The sequence below is a fragment of the Trichomycterus rosablanca genome, chromosome 1, assembly GCF_030014385.1.
Source record: "Trichomycterus rosablanca isolate fTriRos1 chromosome 1, fTriRos1.hap1, whole genome shotgun sequence".
NCBI lineage: Eukaryota > Metazoa > Chordata > Actinopteri > Siluriformes > Trichomycteridae > Trichomycterus > Trichomycterus rosablanca.
Genome location: NC_085988.1, coordinates 48,264,294 through 48,284,483, shown reverse-complemented (window position 1 = coordinate 48,284,483; position 20,190 = coordinate 48,264,294). Strand labels below are relative to the sequence as shown.

Here is a 20,190-nt window from a genome sequence, read left to right as displayed (position 1 = left end):
TTCTATGTTTGATTTATATGTAACATTTAACCTCAGCTACAGAGTAAATACTTTGTCACTACATCTGCGTAAGATTACAAAAGGCATTAAGTAAAACACTGAGGAGAAAAGAATACAATTAAAATATTATTTGTAGTAAAGATTCAGGAATTCATTAAACTTGTTTTATGTACAACCCCAACTCATAAAAAAGTTGGAATAGTATGAAAAACACACATACAACATAGTGTTTCTTACATTGGCTTTTATTCCACTGCAGACAGTATGAATCCAAGATGTTTCATGTTTTGTTTTAATTTCATTCAACAATTTCATTTGTTAATATACATCCATTCCTGCATTCCCGCAGGCCTATGCTGAACACCCGTAACATCTGATTCCCCAGATGGCACTGCAGCAAGAACCATAATTCATCAATAGCTAATTTAACCACAAGGGCAAGGGATTACTTTGACAAACCTTTTTTCAAGCACGACAATACAGAGTTACATGCACAAATGCCACTTAAAACTTAACTGTGTAAAAAAAGAAGCCTTATGTTAACCATGTCCAGAAGTGGTGTCAAGTTCGAGTTTTCTGGACTTGGGGGGATTTGGGATGGACCGTCATGGACAATGTGAGCTTCAGGTCAAAGATGAAAAGGACCATCCAGATTTTTATCAGCAACAAGTCCAAAAGCCAGGGTCTGTCATGGAATGGAGCTGTGTCAGTGCCCTTGACAAAGATCATTAACACTTCTGTGATGCAGCATTAATGCAGAAAAAGTACATTGAGATTTTAGAGCAACATATGCTGCCTACAAGACGACATCTTTTCCAGGGATACTCATGCATTTTTAACAAAGCACATGCTGCACACATTACAAAGGCATGGTTTTCTCCCATAGCTAGGCAGGTTTGCTGCTGCACCATAACTTTGGAACTACCATACAATACAATAATTCAAATGGTGTCTCTAGGAATGTTCAAGTTCTTATAAATATTCTTATACCTATAGTTCTTTGATGCAATGAAATGATGAAAGCCTTAGTTTCATCATGGTTCCAATACACCTTGAACAGTTTTTGGTCTTTCTATATAACTAAAACAAGAAACCTTTACAGTACTTGCACTTGGAGGCTGCCGTATAATATACCAAGAGTGTTACCAAAAGTATTATTGTTTTTCGTTCCCCAAGCTCTGCTGACACCATTAAATAGAACAGGTCTCGTGTTGAAGACTTTTATTTTACAGGTTGTTAAGTCTGAAGGAAAGGAAACATATTAAAACTGGAGTAGTCTTGGTAAGGAGTAGAAAGTGAAAATAAATACAGACAGAACAGATCATACTAAAACAGCAAAAAGTCTTCATAATGCCAACCCAGTGGATACTGTACACATTACCCCCCAAAAAGAAAGAATTCATAGCAGTTTTTATAAAAACTACCTTAATCTTGACAGGATGTCTATAGAAAGTAGATTTGCATGTAGGACTGATTTGTTCGAAGCTCGAATGAGTGTTAAAAACACAAACCATTAAAACAAAAAGTAAAATATTTACAAAGGTTGTCGCATAAACATTTTTTACTTGTAGTTTACATTCAGTATTTTCTTGAGAAATTTCCTTCATCTGGAAAAGCACCATCACCAAGCAAAGACAGAAGTGAGAACACAGTCACGGACGGCGTCCTCTGTAGAAGCACTCAGCGGGTGATGGTGGAGTTCAGAACTCCAGTCTTGCTGTTGAATTTTGAAGCCTGTGAGAGTTCTCGCTGAAAAAGAAAATAAATATAAAAATCAACATGATTCCATGCTGCCCTGTTTATACAGTACAACTTTAAAAGGAAAATTAATTGAATTTAAAGTTCTCCAGAACACATTTTAAGCCTATCAAAACAGCCATCACATCACAGTGGTTTATAGTGGTAACTATTCCTTTCAGGTACATAATCCATAATCTAGAGGAGCAAGACAGAAACACACCCCTTATTAATGTCACCACCCATTCACTCATATCTGATGGAAATTAAGAGCAGAGCATTCCACATTATTACTCATCTATTTTCTGTACACTATGTCACCTTCCCAGCACTACATTTATAAAGACTTCCGGAACCCTAACGTTATTCATTACCCCAATGACACTAACATGGTAATAACATGGTAGATTGTATAAGCTATTTATTACCCCAATGACACTAACATGGTAACAACATGGTAGATTGTGTTGTACTTTAAGTGTATGAGGTGCAGCAGTTTTTTTTTAAATTTTTAAACACCTCTGTGTCAGTGATGAAAGGACAATAGTGCTCTAACTAAAAATATAAAGCCAACAGCATCCTGTGATCAGAAAGTGTTAACAGATAAAAGGCTAAAGGAAGATTACTACAAATAGTACATTGAAAAAAGAAAATAGCTCTAGTCTTTAACTGTACAACTTCAACCAGCCAACAGACAATGTGTTCCTAATAAAGTGCCCAGTAGGTTTAAACAGTATTTAAAATCCCAGCAACACTGATGCATTTTCTACAACACATCAAACCATGACATTACCATGTTAGTGTCATTGTGGTGAGAAAGTTGATCAGTCAAATTAAATTGTCAGTGGGGGTTCTGGGAGCCCTTTTTATTAATAAATATGGTACAGGAAGAGTGACAAAATGTAAAGAAAAAGAATATGGGCTACAGTCAGTAAGTGTAGAACGTAAATGCTAGGTGCAGTTCAAAAAATAATTGATAACTATACATAGCAGATAGGTGTATCTTATAAACTTCTGGGTGAGTACATATTGGAGTAATGCAATTTGATGTAGACAAGACTTAGCTATCAGCTAATTAGCCTAGCTTGTATAGAGCACAGGTAGAAAGCCAAAAGGTTTACAGGGACTGCATATTTGACATGTTGAGGATGACAACTTTAAGATCTAAAAATACAAGACGATGAGGCTAGCACCTGCTTCCTTCCTGACATGGGGAATCTTCAAAAAGTTTCCGCACTTTTAGATTTTGGTTGGAAATGGTGAGGGTAATTAGTTGTGTCTAAGAGACTGAGAGAGCTTATAGTCCGGATATAGCACCATCTGATTTCCACCTTTTTGGACCGCTCAAAGAAGCTTTAAGGGGAAGAAGATTTTTGTGTGATGATGATGTGAAAGCAGCTGTGCATCAGTGGCTACATGCTAAACCAAAAAAATTTTTTGCTGAGGGCATTAAAAAGTTGGTATGATGCTGGGAAAATGCATCGGAAGGTGACTATGTACAAAAGTGATGCAATTTGTTTTTGTAATTCTTAAATAAAGAGTTTTAAAAAGTGCAGAAACTTTTTGAAGAACCCTTACATAAACATAAAGACAGCCACTGCCTCTCATGAACTAAGGTTCATTTTACGAGGCAGATTAACCTTCCACGTACATACAGGGCCATGAGGTCGAACACACCAGAGATTAGCTACTGTCGAATGACGGAAAGATGAAAAGGAATGCCAGTCCACCCAGCTTCCATCCACAGGTGGCTTGTGGCATGGTCTGGAGTCAAACGCTGGTAGAGAAATCCTATTTACCTTACCACCAATGTGTGTAGGAAACAATTACCGAAATGCCTTTTGTGTTTGTGCTTACACACACACACAGGTATTCAGGTTTAACTCCTTTCTACATGAGTGAAAAAGCAGCAGAGCAGAGGGTTGAGAGTGTATAGCACTTAGAGTTGAGCAGCCTGACACAGTCATCAGCACAAAGTCCAGGTAAACAGAAACCCAGAATAAGACCCACATGCCTTTCTTAAGCTTCCAGCTGCTTAAAGGCACATGTGGTCATTAGTCAGGTTAGCAAAGGCATGTGTGTAAAAAGAGTTATTAAGCAAGCTTGGGAAGTGGAATGTTAATACAGGTCAGGGTGAAGCTTATACAGACCTGGAGATGGTTGTTGATTCAATGTTGACACAATCCCTCTAGAACAAAATGCACAGTTAGACATGTGGGCAGGCAGCTGGACTGGCAAGAAGCCAGGTATAATTGGATTTTAAACCAAATGAGATTAAGTAATACTTAAATCAAATCACTGCCCAGCTCTCTATGTTTAAGTGGTTAATAGGCAGTTGAGGCTTTTGTAATTACTACGCAATTGCTTAATTGGAATTATTTTCCCAGCTGAGTGTTCCAATTGTTCCCAGTGGATTGGGGGTGTTATTATCAGTTAGGCCCAGGCAAGCAAACTAAGGCACTTGCCATCATTATTTAAATATTAATTGTTTATTATACAGCCTTGTATTGAGAACTAATTAAACCAATGGTACAAAGATCAGTTATGTTTTCCATTATTAGTTAATCCAGGGTGCTCAGGAGGTGCAGTGGTCTATTATGCTAGCCCACCACCACTGATATCAGGATCAAAGCTCAGCAAGTGCTACCTAGTAGCCGAACGGCTGAAGCCTCACGATAGACTAGAATGAAACCAGACTGGCCGCAACACTGACCAAGATAAAGTGATTACAGACAGTGAAATGCATGAATTATGTAACACCCTTCCCCCTCAGACACGTGGAGAACTCCACACAGAAAGGACCCGGACCGCCCCATCTGGGGATCGAACCCAGGATCTTCTTGCTGTGAGGCGACAGTGCTACCCACTGAGCCACCGTGCCGCCCCTTTATGAAAATGACAAAAGGTTTATTACTGCAAATTCAGTGTAGGAGCTGGCAACCGAGTTGATAGAGCAGTTTCTATATGTGCTGGACGTCGTGGTGCGCAATGCCCCTCCCCCTTTTTATTAACCACTTCATCCTGGTCAGGGTTGTGGCAGGTTTCACCAGGAACCACTGGGCACAAGGCAAGAATACCCTGGACAGGGTGCAAATCCATGGCAGGGCTTCAGCCATCCTACACTCAGTCATGACTGTGGGGACACTCGAACCCTAATCTCAGTGGTAGTCAGCCTGCATAATAGACCGCTACGCCACCATAAAAACACTTTTTTAATCATTACAAAGAAAGGCATTAAAGATGATTATCTTAAGCTGCACATAAAACAGAATGGAGCACAAAATGTACCGAAACAGGCTATTTAAATAGCAAATTATAAGACTGTCAGCTAAAATTTTACATTATTTAAAAGTTCAGGCAGCAGCCAGTTTGTTTTTATTCTTGTATTTGTATTTAACTGCAGCATTATATTATCTCCTGTTAAACACTTCCTTTGTCTCTGTAAGACTGGACTTTGTGCTGCTGGGTCTCTGCTGCTGCTGCGTTATAAAAATGTATTTATTTATTAGGAATTTTAACGTCATGTTTTACACACTTTGGTTACATTCATGACAGTTGTTGTTAGTTGTTAACTACCTAAATTGGTATCTCCAATTCACCTCACTTGCATGTCTTTGGGCTGTTGGAGGAAAACGGAGCTCCCAGACACGTGGAGAACTTGCAGACTCCACACAGAAAGAACCCGGAACACCCCACCTAGGGATCGAACCCAGGACCTTCCTGCTGTGAGGCGACAGTGCTACCCACTGAGCCACCCCTTTATGAAAATGACAAAAGGTTTATTACCGCAAATTCAGTGTAGGAGCTGGCAACGGAGTTGATAGAGCAGTTTCTGTATGTGCTGGACGTCATGGTGCGCAATGCTCCAGGCAGCTTAGAAAGATTCTCCTTATTTTTCTCCAGAGTACGTGGGGTTCGAGAACGAGATGGAGTACGCAAACCTAAACCAATCTGAGAGAGAACAAAAGAAAATGAGAGCACACAATGACATTGAGGAAAAGCGCCAGTGTGATTAGTCTCAACAGTGGATTTACTATAAAACCTAGAAGATTAGCGAGAGTCAAGATTAGCGTTGGAACATTTTTTTGTAAAATATAATAGAAACAAAATTGTGTGATTATGTTCATACTCTTGATTGTTTATTTAGCACCAAGACAAAAAATTCCAACATTTTTTAATAACCAACCTTTGTATATTATGAATATAAACACATTTAGAATTTGACATCTGCAAAACACCCAAACAAATTGAGACAGAAGCATGTTTAGCACCGTGTTACATCACATATCCCATTACTTGCACTTTTTAATGGTTTGGGAATTGAGGATACTGATTTTTTTTAAATTTATTTATGAATTTTCTCTTATTTTCCTCCAGATTTAGCATAGTCAATATGGCTATTGATTGCGTTCAAGGAGGGTATATTTTCTGATCACACCTCCTCCAACCTGTGCGCAATCCTTAGCGGACCGCTTTTTTCGCCCATGCATTCTGCACAGGCGCCTCTATCTGCTAATCAGTGTCCCTGTACAGCGGTTGAAGACCCCCGGTCATCCTGCCCTAGCAGACACAGTGGCCAATTAGTGTCTGCTGCAGGCACTGCCAATTATGCTCGCTAGATGGTACCCAGCCTAGTTTCGAACCGAGGAGTTCAGAATCTCGGCGCTGGTGTGAGGATACTGATTACAGTTTTGCAAGGTTACTTGGTTGATACAAGACATCCGCCGCTGAACAATCACTGGTGCCTGTTGCTTGATATTACCTTTTATGATGAAGGCAGGTCAGTCAAGCACACACACATTGTATCTATAAAGCCATGCTGTCGTAGCACGTACAGAATGAGGCATTATAAGTAATTTCTTTGACTTTTTGTAAATTAAAAAAAAGGTTTAATAGAATCAACAAATCACATATTGTTTTATTATATTTCACTAAAATATTTTTCATGCCTTTCCAAAACTGTAATAAATCAAAAAACAAACAGCTGCATTTTAAATTTTAACTATGATAGCTCCACAACAGTCCGAATGTACATTTATCTTTTACAAAGGCAATAACTTTTCCTCGTTTCAAAATCAACTAGGTTCAAGTCTATAGGGCACTATACATCTAACAGTATTGTGGAATAAAGATGTACAGCAACCTCTTGAGCATTTAATTAAGCAAGTGCTTAAAGCACTTTAAGAGTAGACATATTACTAACCCAGGCACCTGCAACAAGAAAATTGTCAAGTTGTCTTGTTTTTAAATTTGTACTTGCCCTGCAGACAAGTGACACAGCAGGCTGCTAAACACCGACTTTTTTCATTCAATTAACTAGTCATTGCTATTGGCTTTTCCATGTTAAACAATAACTTATTATGCATAATGAATGCAACATTCAACTAGGTCCAGTTTCTTTGTGGAGCCAAAGAGAAAATACTGGTATACAGGAGGAAAAAAAAAGTACTGGAATACCAGGTAAGCACTAGGAATTTGGTCTGAAACTGACACTGTGAAACATCGAACAATGTCTCAAATGCCTGGATTGGATTTCTTACTAAAAACGTATTGGATTTCTTGGATTCCTTAATGAATCAGATGTGGAAACTAATGACCAACAAAAAGCATTCAAAACCACTGAGTGCATTATTCTATACTGGTATGAGAAATCAATACATAGCACAAGTGGAAAGTCAAGTGAGTCAGTGAGTGTATCATACCTTGCTAACAGAAAGAGGCGGTCTCATGGAAGGGGAGTGACAGATGGAGCGCAGTGTGGTATTAGGAGTGGAGCTACAGACACTGGAGGTGGAGTTCAACTGTAAAAGAGAGTACAACACATAGATTATAGAAACTACTATATTGGGATTTATAATATAGCCAACTAAAAAACTGCATGTGTGGAGCAATACCTTGCGTGATTTTCCAGGTGTAGGTGTTCCTGCTATCCTCCTTTTGGTGGGTGTTCTTAGTGTTGTGCCATACAGCATGTCCTCCTCAGTCTGTTTGCTCTTTTTCATTTGCTAAAAAGAGATTAGAAATATTGCATTTTAAAAATTGGAGCTGACAATTGTGGTTAATATATTTTTTTTATTACTGCCGTTTGAACAACCAATCAACAACTAAAAGTGATGCAGGACATCAAACACATAGTGAAATAACTGAATTACGCCCTATGCTGTTTAAAAAATGCCATCACAATGTTTTTTTTGTCTACGCAGGTTTTAATCTTCACACATTTATATCAATTTGATTCCCAACGCATCGTTACAGCCCTAAAAACATGTTTAAATGGTAATTACTACATTTGTTTGCAGTTACTGCTGATAAAGTTGGCATAACCAGTTAAGTTTTAAGGGGGCAATCACATTTTCCATGTAGGTAGTATAGGTATTGCTTAAGCTTTAAGGTCTTTTTAATAACACAAATATGCAAAACAAGGGAAAGATGAAACGCCTTTTTATGGCACCATAGCGCAAATGGTTGCGATTAGTCGATTATGTAATAACTGTGACAGCCCTAATACTAAAGAACTTGCAAAACATAGTGAGAGTCAGGGGTTTGTTTATAGAAAGTGGAATTGAGTTCGGTAAAAGGCTTTAACCATTCTTTAAACCATATTAAGCTATTATTTTATATTAACAGTGAAAATGGTTTTTAAAGGGCCTCTTAAACACTCACTTACATTCCCATTCCACTGTAATTGCAATCATAATAACAACCTGAAATATTCCTGCCACCCACCCCCTTGAGCTGTACTTATAGTCATTATGATTTGAAGCTAATTACCCTCTCGAGTTTCTCTCTCTCTTTCTCCAGCTGGTGCAGGTTCCACTGCTCCTCCACATACCGCATGAAGTGCTGCCCTTGTACACGGAACTCAGAACCATGCTCTGCCTCCCACTGCTCAATCTGGACCTTCAGACTTTTCTCCAGCTGAGCATTCACATGGATTTACAGGTCAGTATTCAATCAATTAATAAAACCAATATATTAAGAACAAATAGCAAAATGTGTGTGCATGTGTGTTATGTTATTGTAACAGTGTGGAAGTGGACTGACCTTGGGCAGACTCTTCTGAAGATCTGCTCTTTGTTTCTCTTCCCGCAACAGGTTGCCTCCTCTGTTGTGAAAGCGGGATGGATCGTTGGCTTTTTTCTGAACACAAAGAGAGGAAACTAATGTCACTTTACATCACTGATCAGTAGTAGGCAAGAGCAGCAAGTTTAATGCCAGATGCCCTGCCTGAATCAACCCTCCTATTTTTACCCAGGTTTGGGTCTGGTACTGTATAGCGCAAAAAAATAGCATAAACACATACTGTATACCTCTACTAGTATAAATATGCCACTTTAGTACTGGCTTCAACAAACCCTTAAATGTGGGAACATTTTGTAATATGCAATAATAAGAATAATCTGTGATTTGTTCATTAGTTAACAAAAGCAAACGTATGCCTGTATACAGTGGTGTTCAAAAAAAATAGCAGTCCAACACCATTAACTTGATAAATCACTGTTTTTAGTAGAAATGCTATTTCTACATAGCAAAAAATTTACTTGAAAGTGTAGTAGAGTATTGAAAACAAAACAAACCCAACAATTAGGACATGCATGCCACTCATTCTGAGTAATCGAAACATTGATTGAAAGGGGGTTGTTCAAAATAATAGCAGTGAGGAGTTCAATTGGTGAAGTCATGCATTCTGCAGAAGAACGGGTGTCAATTTTGGCCCTTATTTAATGTAGGAGGGTGGCAAATGTTGCACAGGTAGCACATTTCCTTCTGAAATACTGGGTGAAATGGGTCGTTCCAGACATTGTTCTGATGAACAGCGTACTTTGATTAAAAAGTTGATTTTAGAGGGATAAAACATACAGAGAAGTGCAGCAAATTCTAGGCTGCTCAGCTAAAATGATCTCAAATGCCTTAAAGTGACAACCAAAACCTGAAAGACGCAGAAGGAAGCGTGGAACTACTGTTTGAATGGATCAAAGAATAGCCAAAATGGCAAAGGTTCAGCCAGTGATCACCTCCAGAAAGATCAAGAAACATCTGAAGTTCCCAGTGAGTACAGAAGATGATTAAGTGAAGCCAATTTACCAGGAAAAACTCCTTGCAAAGTCCCGTTGTTAAGAAAAAGACGTGTCCTGAATGGGTTCAAATTTCCCAAAGAACACATTGACTGTTCCAAAGAGAAATGGCTCAACATTTTGTGGACTGGTGAAAGCAAAATTGTTCTTTTTGGGTCTAGTGGCCATAGACAGTATGTCAGAGGACCCTCGAGCACTGAATTCAAGCCACAGTACACTGTGAAGACAGTAAAGCATGGTGGTACAAAATGATGATATGGGGATGTTTTTCATACCATGGTGTTACGTCTATTTATCACATACGAGGGATCATGGATCAGTTTAAATATATCAGAATACTTGAGCAGATCATGTTGCCCTATGTCGAAGAAGAAATGCCCTTAAAATGGGTGTTTTAACATGACAATGACCCAAAACATCTTGGTTACAGACAAACAAGATTGAGGTAATAGTGGCCAGCCCAATCCCCTGACCTCAATCCCACAGAGAACTTGTGTTCTGATATCTGAAACACGTTTTTTTGAGGCAAAACCCAAAATTGCAGAAGAACTGTGGAATGTAGTCTGATCATCCTGGACTGGTATACCTGTTCAGAGGTGCCAGAAGTTGGTCGACTCCATGCAACACAGATCTCAGAAACAATTGTTATGCCACTAAATATTAGTTCAGTAATTTAAAGTAAAGTGAAACCTCAAACATTTTCAGTTTATAGATAAATTTTTTGAGTTTTTAAAGAAAAATGCTGGCACTGCTATTATTTTGAACAGCCTAATATTCATTTTTCTTAACTTTCTGTAAAGGATTAACACAAACTGGCTAAATGTTGTTAATGTTTTGATTTAGAATTGAAAGTGTAGTATTTTCAGTGCATTTGCATTTATGGAAATAAAAGTTATTATAATGATTTTGTGCTTTATTCACTTTTTTAAAATCACTACTATTTTTTTTAACACTACTGTATGTGAAGTTTATCAGTGAAAACAAAATGTGAATGAAGGGGTTTGTAATAATGACCATAAATAGAAACACAAGCACCTATTCGTAGACTGGTTTAACTGTTGTCAGACAGAATAAAACGACATGCCATCACCACTTTCTCACCAGAGTCTGAGTACTTGCTTGTTTTCTCTGCCACGTCACCAAGCTGTCATTATGACCATTTAAAATATAGACTAGCAGCAGAATGACTGCAATAATAAGATCTAACCTAACTCTTACCTCCAGTTCCTGGTATGTCACCCAGTTGTTCTGCCAGTTGGCCACTCCATTATACAGCTCTTTATGCTGCTCATACTGCTGCTTTAGTCTCTGTTCCTCTTGTTCATGTGCTGTTAGCAGCTCCTCACTGAAGTCATCTTTAAGAGTATAAAATGCCATTATTAATTATCGATCATGCATATGTTTACAAAACATTAAAGATTTAAGAAAAAAATAAATCATGTGTGAGCTTATTACAGGTTGTGTGTGACAGCATTGGTAGATGAGAGAGGCCTAAGCTCCAATTGGTCATAACTGGCATTTACTATATCTTTGTAGTAACTGAAGCCTTAATAACATATGTAATGTAGGGAAAACCTGATATGTAATGACCTGCAGGGTTTTGTACTTATGGACTATTTTCCAATTGACTAAGTGCTAAATTTCTGAAATGGTTCCTGATTACAGAATAATTACTAAGCTGCTTATTATCATCTTGGCAAAGTAACTGCAAAATCTGTGCCATGTTTACAGACTGCTTGTTTTGAATAATACATTGCAGCATATTTTTGCCTTTCATAAAACTAGGCAATGAAAACACAGAGTATCTGCTACCTGGGGGTATGTTGAAGATTTTCCATGTGAGATTAAAAATTATTCAGTATAAAGACACTAAGAAGCTCATTTTGTATTGTATCCTGTAGTGTCATGTAGGAAATGAATTTGTCTGTCCATTTGTACTACTGTTCTTCAACAGATCAGCAGAGCTCTTCAAAGACCAGAAAGCTTACATGCCAGTGGGCACGTTGTTAAAAAGGTATTCATTGTGTTTACTATTGTAGAATTAGGTGGGTGCTTATTAATGGTTTATTTTTGTAAGCAAAAGCTGACATACTACTGTAATATGAAATGAAGGCTTGTGTTTGGTCCTGGCTATAAAAGCATTTCTCCCAGAGGCACGCAATTTCTGCTCTGATCGTTTCAATCACACTCTTGATGTTCTTCATTTTCAGCTCCTCCAGACGCTCCAGTTCAGTGTGCAGCTATAAGAGAATGAAGGGAAAAAGCACATTTTAATTAATAAAAAACAACACAAGAAGTCACAACATGTTCACATAGAAGAGTAGTGTCATCACTGTACTCTTCATACCATCATTTTATATGGCTGTCAGATAAGGGAGTATGTGCACTCACCGAGTCCATGTTTTTCTTTCTGCTGCTTTGCATGTGTTCAGCAACAGAGTCTCGTTCCTCCTGGGGAATCTGCAGTCTCTCCCATAACTCCACAATACGACCACGGTAGGACACACAGACCGCTTTAATGTCTGCTTTTTGATTCTCCAACTGAAACCCAACCGTAGGTCAAACATAAATCAGTAATGACTCAATGACTCACATACAGCAATATAGAAAGGATTAAAAGCTTAAAAAGTGAGTTTACCTGACTCTGTAGCACTTTAAGTGCTGCAATATTGTCTGTTGAGAGGCAGAATGTGTCCTCCTCCTCACATACCACGTCTCTCTCAAAGCTGGTTTCTGGCATCTGCTCAAGTTCCTCCATGCATGTGATGATGCAACGTTTGATGGCCACAAACTCAGCATATCGACGCTCCTAATCAAACCAAATCTCAAGTCAGCACAGTTGCAACACTCATAGAAGTTTAAGACAGATTAACCTCTTCATCAACACAGACCTGTCAGCAAGTCCAAGATTTGTGATACAGGTATGTTTTTAAATGAATTGTGATTATAGAAGCAGCATAGCAAGCTCGACGTATACTCAGTTGTGGTAAGTGAATCTTAGATACATCACACTGCCATATACCAGGCAATACCCACATTTATTTTTCAAAAAAAAGGCTCACATTCAAACACTCAAGCTACCATTTCTTGCCATTTTCAATACTGACTGAGAAGAGTTCAGACTAGCAAACGTCCCATCCGACACGCACATAGTTGGTAGCTGCTTCATTTTACCTGCCAGAGGTTACTACACTGCCATTTAAAGTAATATATTCATGTTCTGTTTGACATTTTCTCGATTTGCTAACCTTTTCCTGATTGCGGATGGCAATGTGCTGGCGGTAGTCCTCCAGCTGCTGGGCAGAGGGCACGCAGTCAGGATCGATGGTGTACAAGTTATCACACAGGATATCACACAGTTCACGGTCCTGCTGTATAAGACTCTTCAGCTCACTCAAACGCTGGTTCTTCTGCTTCAGCATAACCTTTAGGTGTGTGCGGATCTCTTTTTCCACTTGCAACATAGTCAAACCTTCATCCTCCTAATAAACAAAAAAAGGCACGCAGCACACATTATATGAAAGACCCAATTTTTCTAAAACTCTGGACATTTTACAGCAAGGTCAGGTTAAGTGCATGCAAATTACCTCAAATGGTGGAAGTTGAAGCTCCTCACACAAAACATTCAGCTCTTTTCGACAGGACTCGATGCTGCTTAGCAGCCTCTTCCTAAGCCCTTCCTCCTCTGCAATCATCATGTCCAGAAGATTCTGTTACAAAGAGACATTTGTCAAAAAAAAATATAGTAAATCAATGCGTTTCATCTCTTATCATCATAAAGTCTCAAAATCAAGATCTATCCATGTCATGCCTAACATGCTATTGTCCAGTGTGCTTGATTGCACTAGTCAAGTTTGTTTATTAGGATTTTAACGTCGTGTTTTACATTTTGGTTACATTAATGACAGGAACGGTGGTTATTCATTACACAAGATTCATCAGTTCACAAGTTTAATATCAAACACAGTCATGGACAATTTAGTATCTCCAATTGACCTCACTTGCATGTCTTTTGGACTGTGGGAGGAAAACGGAGCTCCCAGAGGAAACCAACGCAGACACGGGGAGAACATGCAAACTCCACACAGAAAGGACCCGGACTGCCCCACCTGGAAATCGAACCCAGGACCTTATGCTGTGAGGTGACAGTGCTACCCACCGAGCCACTGTGTCGCCCCAGTAGTGATTCTAATGACTGCAATAAATCAACAGTCTGCACCATTCCTTGCTCCACCTGTATGGCGTCTGTATTTTGGATTTTCTGTGACTGTGGGAATCTGTGATCATTCAGTAAAAAGAACATTTGTTCAGTCAGAAGGTGGTGTGCAAAATTGTTCCATGGGGTTAGGTTTAGAGTTTTGTGCAGGGAACTGGAGTTCTTTTACTTCAAACTTGTCCATATACTTTTGGCCATATGAAAAAAAGCACAGATATTTATTAAAGCCAACACACTGTTGTCCTGTGTCAGGGTCTATGGAAGCCTGTATTACTTCACAACAGAGCTATAATATGGTAAATAAATCAGTCTGTTTCTGATTACGCATTAGTGTTTTGGTCACAATAATTTATCTACTGCATCTGTTGTGTAGAAGCACTTACTACAGATAATGTAAATGCTTTCCTGTCTTACAACAAGATATCAACATTGTCCTCAAATATAACTGGAATTAATATTGGCTATCAATGTTCATAAGATTAGGGGCAGCACAATGACACTGATGAGGGGGTTGATGCCACACTGCAACACAGTTCTCGTCCTCACTCATACTTAAATAACAAAACATTAATAGCAGAGGTTCAATTTAATACAAAAAACATTGGTTTTGTTGTCCTACATTTCATTGATTAGCTTCGCCTATGGATCCTGGATGCTATAAAGTTGCCTTGAGACAAGTCTGTTGTAAAAAGCGCTATACAAATAAATTTGACTTGACTGTGCAGTGCAAAGACTGTAAGAAGATCGATGTTTAGACTTTGATATGGTATGAATACACATACACCAGAATACACATTCTATTATTTGCATATTATGTCTGTGTTAATATTAGAGATAAATAAAGACTGGGTTAAGAAAAGGCTGACTTTGTCCGCTGGCACATGTTGCATACCTTTATGTGCATTTTAACAGCCTCTGTGCGCTGCATTCGTTGGTCCTCAGGAATGCCGATCTCCTCCCAGATGTCTCTCAGGTGATTCAGTGCTTTATTCAAACATGCCACCGACTCAGCAGCATGTAGCTCACTGCAAAACAAACATGCCAGCGTTAGTTCAGTTAGCTTAAAAAAGCTTAATACATCCCATTTCCGGAAAAGTTGGGACATTTTGTAAAATGCAATAACATGAATATGTGATTAGTTAATTTTCCTGAATCTTTATTTATATATAAGTGGCATGTTTACCACTGTGTTACATCATCTTTCCTATTAATCACACGGTTTAATGGTTTGGGAACTGAGGATACTAATTGCTGCAGTTATGCAAGTAGATTTTTGCCCATTCTTGCATGATACAAGACTTCAGCTGTTTAACAGTCCATGGTCACAACTGTCTGATTCTCCCCTCCATGATGCACCATGCATTTTAAGAGAGAGAGAGAGATCTTGATTGCAGACAAAACAGTCAAGCACATGTACTCTTTGTCTTGGCATGGTCTTTCTTAACTAATCTGAACTTCCCAGGAAAATACATTTCATGGCACCATATGTCTCTCTAAAATCCAACACCTTCACACACATGCAAGGCACCCATGCTGTGAGTGCTGATGCACCATCCCCACCCAGCATGGCAGATATTGGCGTTAGCACATGTCGCTGATTACCTGAATGGTTCTTTTCATCTTTGGCATAGATAACCTGACGTCTATTTTTCCAAAAAACTAAAATATGGACTCATCTTACCACAGCGTACAAGTCTTTCAGTCCATCTGAGATGAGCACAGGCCCAGAAAACCCAATATTGTTTCTGCACAGAAATTATATATGGCTTTCTTTTTACATGACAACATTTCAGGTTGCAGTTTTGATGCCGCAGTGGACTGTGTTCCGTGACAACGATTTTCTGAAGTAATCCCAAGCCCAACCTGCCTATATTTGTGACAGTAGCTTGACACAATATAACACTTTTACATATAATACATTTGTTGAAATGAAGGTTTAACACCCTTTAGAAGATGCACAACAGCACATTATCCAAGTGAATTAGCAGGGATTTACACACAATTATTTTTATGATTAACCTACTGCTGTGTTACGGCACTTTCATTTCTTAGTTTTCTATTATCCTGTTAGAGTATAGTACTGCATATAATTACTTTTACATGACTAATTAAGGGCAAGTAAATACATGTTAACACTTAGCTGACACCAAGTGTCTACATATTGAGACACTCCCTCTACAAATTGCTGTTATATAATCTTTCATATAAAAAGGTGTAGAAATAATTATGTGTAATGCAGAGTTTGAACTGACAATAATGTGACAACAAGTTGAAAAGAACCATTTAAATTAATGTGCCTCAGTATATCTTACCCTGCAAATAGATTTGCAATATCTGTTGTTTTATAGGTGAATTTTTTCATAACGTCATCGCAGCTAATAAAAGGATGGTCGATGACTGACGATCAGGCTATTTTTTTCAAATACTACTTACCTGTGATCAGTCATTAGACAGTAGAAACTGACTTGCATTTGAAATTGTTCCCTGCATTATATACTTTTATTTAAGTGGAAGAACAAGCTTTAGGAATTAATTGCCAATCAGCTACAAAAGAACATTTCTCAAGATTGCAAATTAATTAGCCTTTTAGCATCTACCGTTCATAATATTGTAAAAAGATTCAGGGAATCTAGAGAGACCTGTTTGTGTAGTCCACAAACCACTGTTAAATGTGCATAACCTTTTAGCTTTCAGGCAGCACTGACGGCAACAAGACATGCAACCTGAAACTCTATTACACAACGAGAAAACCATACAATTACAATTAGGGCTGGGCGATATGGATCAAAAATAATATCTCGATATTTTTTGCTGAACGGCGATATACGATATATATCTCGATATTTTTTTATCCCATAAGGTAATAACAAAAAGACACTTCTGAGACAAAGCTACATGTTCCAATTTTTTTACAGGCACTTTTATTAATATTCATGCTGGGGAAGCTTCACACAAGAATTATTTTTCCTTAAAAAAAAAAAAAAAAAAAAAAAAAAAAAAAAAAAAAAAGAGCTATTCTAAGAAAGAAAAAAAAAAGTTGTTTCTAAGGCATCTCCTGTCGTCTAATGTGAATTACAAATATATTGTCTGGCCCTTTAAGAATGTTAAGTGTACTATAGGGCGCAGGGAGCGAGTGTGTAGGGAAGATGTTGGAATGACACGGTTTCCGGCTGAGCTTGTGTGACATTAAAAGTAAAACCCCGTTAAAGTAAACCCCTCGTTAACCCCCCACCCCACCCCCAAATGTTTGGACTTTATACATTATTTTATGTATATGTCGCCATAACATTTACATTAATGTTTTTTTACCGTATAGAACTCAGTTCTGTAATACAGGTATAACTAATCGTTCATGTTACTGTGTAACTATTACAACATTTCATGCATTTTAATCAGCGTTCTGCTTCATGCACTTTATTATTACTTAACAGATTTATTTGTTGTTTAATTGCTGTTTGCTCCTTGTTTACTGCAGAGTTAGTTCATGCAATTTAATAATGTTTGGTTGTTTATTGGCCGACAACAAGAAATACTATAATAGAAGATAAATAAATAAATGACGTGTCGGACGTCGGGCGATCGTCCAGTATAAACTAACACAACCACGTACAACATCCAGTACAGAAATCACTCCCCATAATGTTTGTTTTTACAGATAGAGCAAGTATATGCACATCACATATACAAACACAAGAGTCAGAACAACAGGAGACGCACCGCTACGTTATTATTACTTTCTCAACACTTAATGTGAAGTAAATACGTGCATGTCAGCGCGTGCATGCGCTTGTGTTGGTTTTTAAAACAAATAACGACTCGTTTTCTTGTTATTTAACTTTGGGATTTGAAGTGAAAACGAATGAAGGTACACGGAGCTGGAACCTTTTATCTGGACTTGTTTTCGGCGTTCTCTACAGAATACGTTATTCTGCTGCTCATCTGACACTTTGAATTCGAACCATCTCCAAATAATTCCAAAAAGAGCCATTATTTTTCTTTTCAGTAAGCAGCTCCTCCTCGATAGCTTCTGTCATGTCTTTATCCGTCTCCATGCTACCGCTGCCTGCAGGACTTACTGGTGAAGCGGTGGGGGCGGGGCGAGTTGTGTTCAGTGAGGGAGAGGGGCGGGGCGAGTTGTGTTCAGTGAGGGAGAGGGGCGGGGCGAGTTGTGTTCAGTGAGGGAGAGGGGCGGGGCAGTGAGGGAGAGAGGCGGGGCAGGTGAACATGTGCAGAGACAAACTGGGAGAAGAGAAAGTCGAACTGTCTGATCTAACTGGAACGCAACATCTATATCGATATACGCGATATTGTCTTATCTTATATCGCGTATGAAAATATATCGATATTTTATAAAATCTCGATATATCGCCCAGCCCTAATTACAATCAATTATACTGAGAAACACCTCAGAGTTCTCTGGGCCCAGGCTCATCTCAGATGGTTCTTTAGACACTGGAAACTTGCACTGTGATTTGAACAATCCAAACTGCAATCAGTGAAAGATCCAAAAGGCATGGGTGAATTGATTATGAGTGAAGGTACCATTAATATATTGGTATTTTAAAGAGAGAAATGCTTCAATCAAGGTGACTTTTTTTCCCAGGAAGTCAATAATTACAGTCCTCATTCTGCATGTACTACAATCTCAGATGCAAAATGTTTTGTTTGTTTATATCAGGATTTTAACGTCATGTCATGTTTTACATTTTGGTTACATTCATGACAGGAACGGTAGTCACTCATTACACACGGTTTATCAGTTCACAAGGTTATATCGAACACAGTCATGGACAATTTAGTGTCTCCAATTCACCTCACTTGCATGTCTTTGGACTGTGGGAGGAAACCCATGCAGACACACAGAGAACATGCAAACTCCACACAGAAAGGACCCGGACCCACCTGGGGATCGAATCCTGGACCTTCTTGCTGTGAGGCGACAGATCTAACCACTTAGCCACAAGATCTGTCTTCTATCAAAAATGTATGGTGCAAGATAGAAAGGAAAATCAGACAACGGAGATAACAGACTATTGGAAAGCTAAAGTCTCTTATGAATGGGTAAAATTCCATGTTTAAAACTGAAATAATTAGTATCCTCAGTACCCAAAGCATTAAAAAGTCTCATTAATAGGGCAGTTGTGGCCTAGTGGTTAAGGTATTGGTCTAGTAATTGAAAGGTCGCTGGTTCAAGCCCCACCGCTGCCAGGTTGCCACTGTTGGGCCCTTGAGCAAGGCCCTTCAATTGCTTAGACAAAATATACTGTTACAGTACTGTAAGTCGCTTTGTATTGAAAGCGTCTGCTAAATGCTGAAGATGTAAATGTAATAGGAACACATGGGTAAACATAACATGCCTCTGTCCCAACTTTGAGTGTGTTGCTGGCATCACATTTTAAATGTGTTTATATTTACAAAATACAATTAAGCTGATCTGTGGAAAAGAAAAAACTGGAAATCTATTCATTGTACTTTACTCAGGTAAATAAAGATTAAAGAGGTTTAACAAATCATCAGATTCTCCTTTTTACAAAACGTCCCAACTTTTCTGGAAATAGGTTTTGTAGCTAGAGTAAATATTTAACCTCGTAAATGGCTTACTAGCTGATTATCGACTAACTTAACACTAATCCACGATACAACAAGAAAGCGAAACGACTTAAGTATAACAGATATAACCACCAACATATACATTAAGTATAATCTAACAAATACCCGGATGAATAAACTACGCTTGACCAACATCTACACCGTTTACATTCTCAATAACACCGCAACCAAATTACAGATGTAAACACATTACCTCTTCCTCATGGTGAAGCTCGTATAAAATCCGTTTAAATAGATAAACCTAAGCGTTCGGTTTAACCTGAATTTAGAACTACAGATGATCTCAGTATTCAGTATAAATACACAGCACGGAGTGAAGCTCTGATCTCTGCGGATTCAAATCCTGCAGTGAAACGCGTCCTTAACACTGATTGGCCTAAACACACATTACGTCACCGAAACTCAGTCCGAGCAATCTGATTGGCTGAATAGCTGTTTGGGCGCAAACAAGTAATCCTTTTGTAGAAGATGAATGTGTTTTGTGTGAATGTGTGCACTTTAATCAATGTGCACATTATTTAAACTAATATTAGAACTAAATAAATGTCTTTT

General features: G+C 38.4%; 1 protein-coding gene across 2 annotated transcripts; it reads right to left on the bottom strand.

The window, feature by feature from the left end:
* Nucleotides 1-1,206: 1,206 nt before the first annotated feature.
* Nucleotides 1,207-19,954, bottom strand: prc1a (protein regulator of cytokinesis 1a). 2 transcript variants are annotated; one of them, XM_063003750.1, is made up of 15 exons: nt 19,832-19,954; nt 14,921-15,053; nt 13,400-13,522; nt 13,061-13,294; nt 12,451-12,621; nt 12,204-12,353; nt 11,905-12,052; nt 11,031-11,167; nt 8,782-8,877; nt 8,509-8,655; nt 7,632-7,742; nt 7,440-7,538; nt 5,524-5,688; nt 3,888-3,925; nt 1,207-1,749 (listed from the first exon to the last, which is right to left on the bottom strand). In XM_063003750.1, the coding sequence occupies exons 1-15, from the start codon at nt 19,840-19,842 to the stop codon at nt 1,701-1,703; spliced, it is 1,812 nt and encodes a 603-aa protein (XP_062859820.1). In that variant the 5' UTR covers nt 19,843-19,954; the 3' UTR covers nt 1,207-1,700. The 2 variants fall into 2 exon arrangements, with proteins under 2 accessions (XP_062859820.1, XP_062859828.1); XM_063003758.1 differs by lacking the exon at nt 3,888-3,925.
* Between the last annotated feature and the right edge of the window lie 236 nt (nt 19,955-20,190).

Excerpts from the sequence above, each read along its gene's own strand:
- prc1a (XM_063003750.1), bottom strand. Across the intron at positions 12,354-12,450 it reads TTAAAGTGCTACAGAGTCAG|TTGGAGAATCAAAAAGCAGA; the intron begins GTAAACTCACTT and ends GTTGGGTTTCAG. Across the intron at positions 8,878-11,030 it reads TGACATACCAGGAACTGGAG|AAAAAAGCCAACGATCCATC; the intron begins GTAAGAGTTAGG and ends CTTTGTGTTCAG.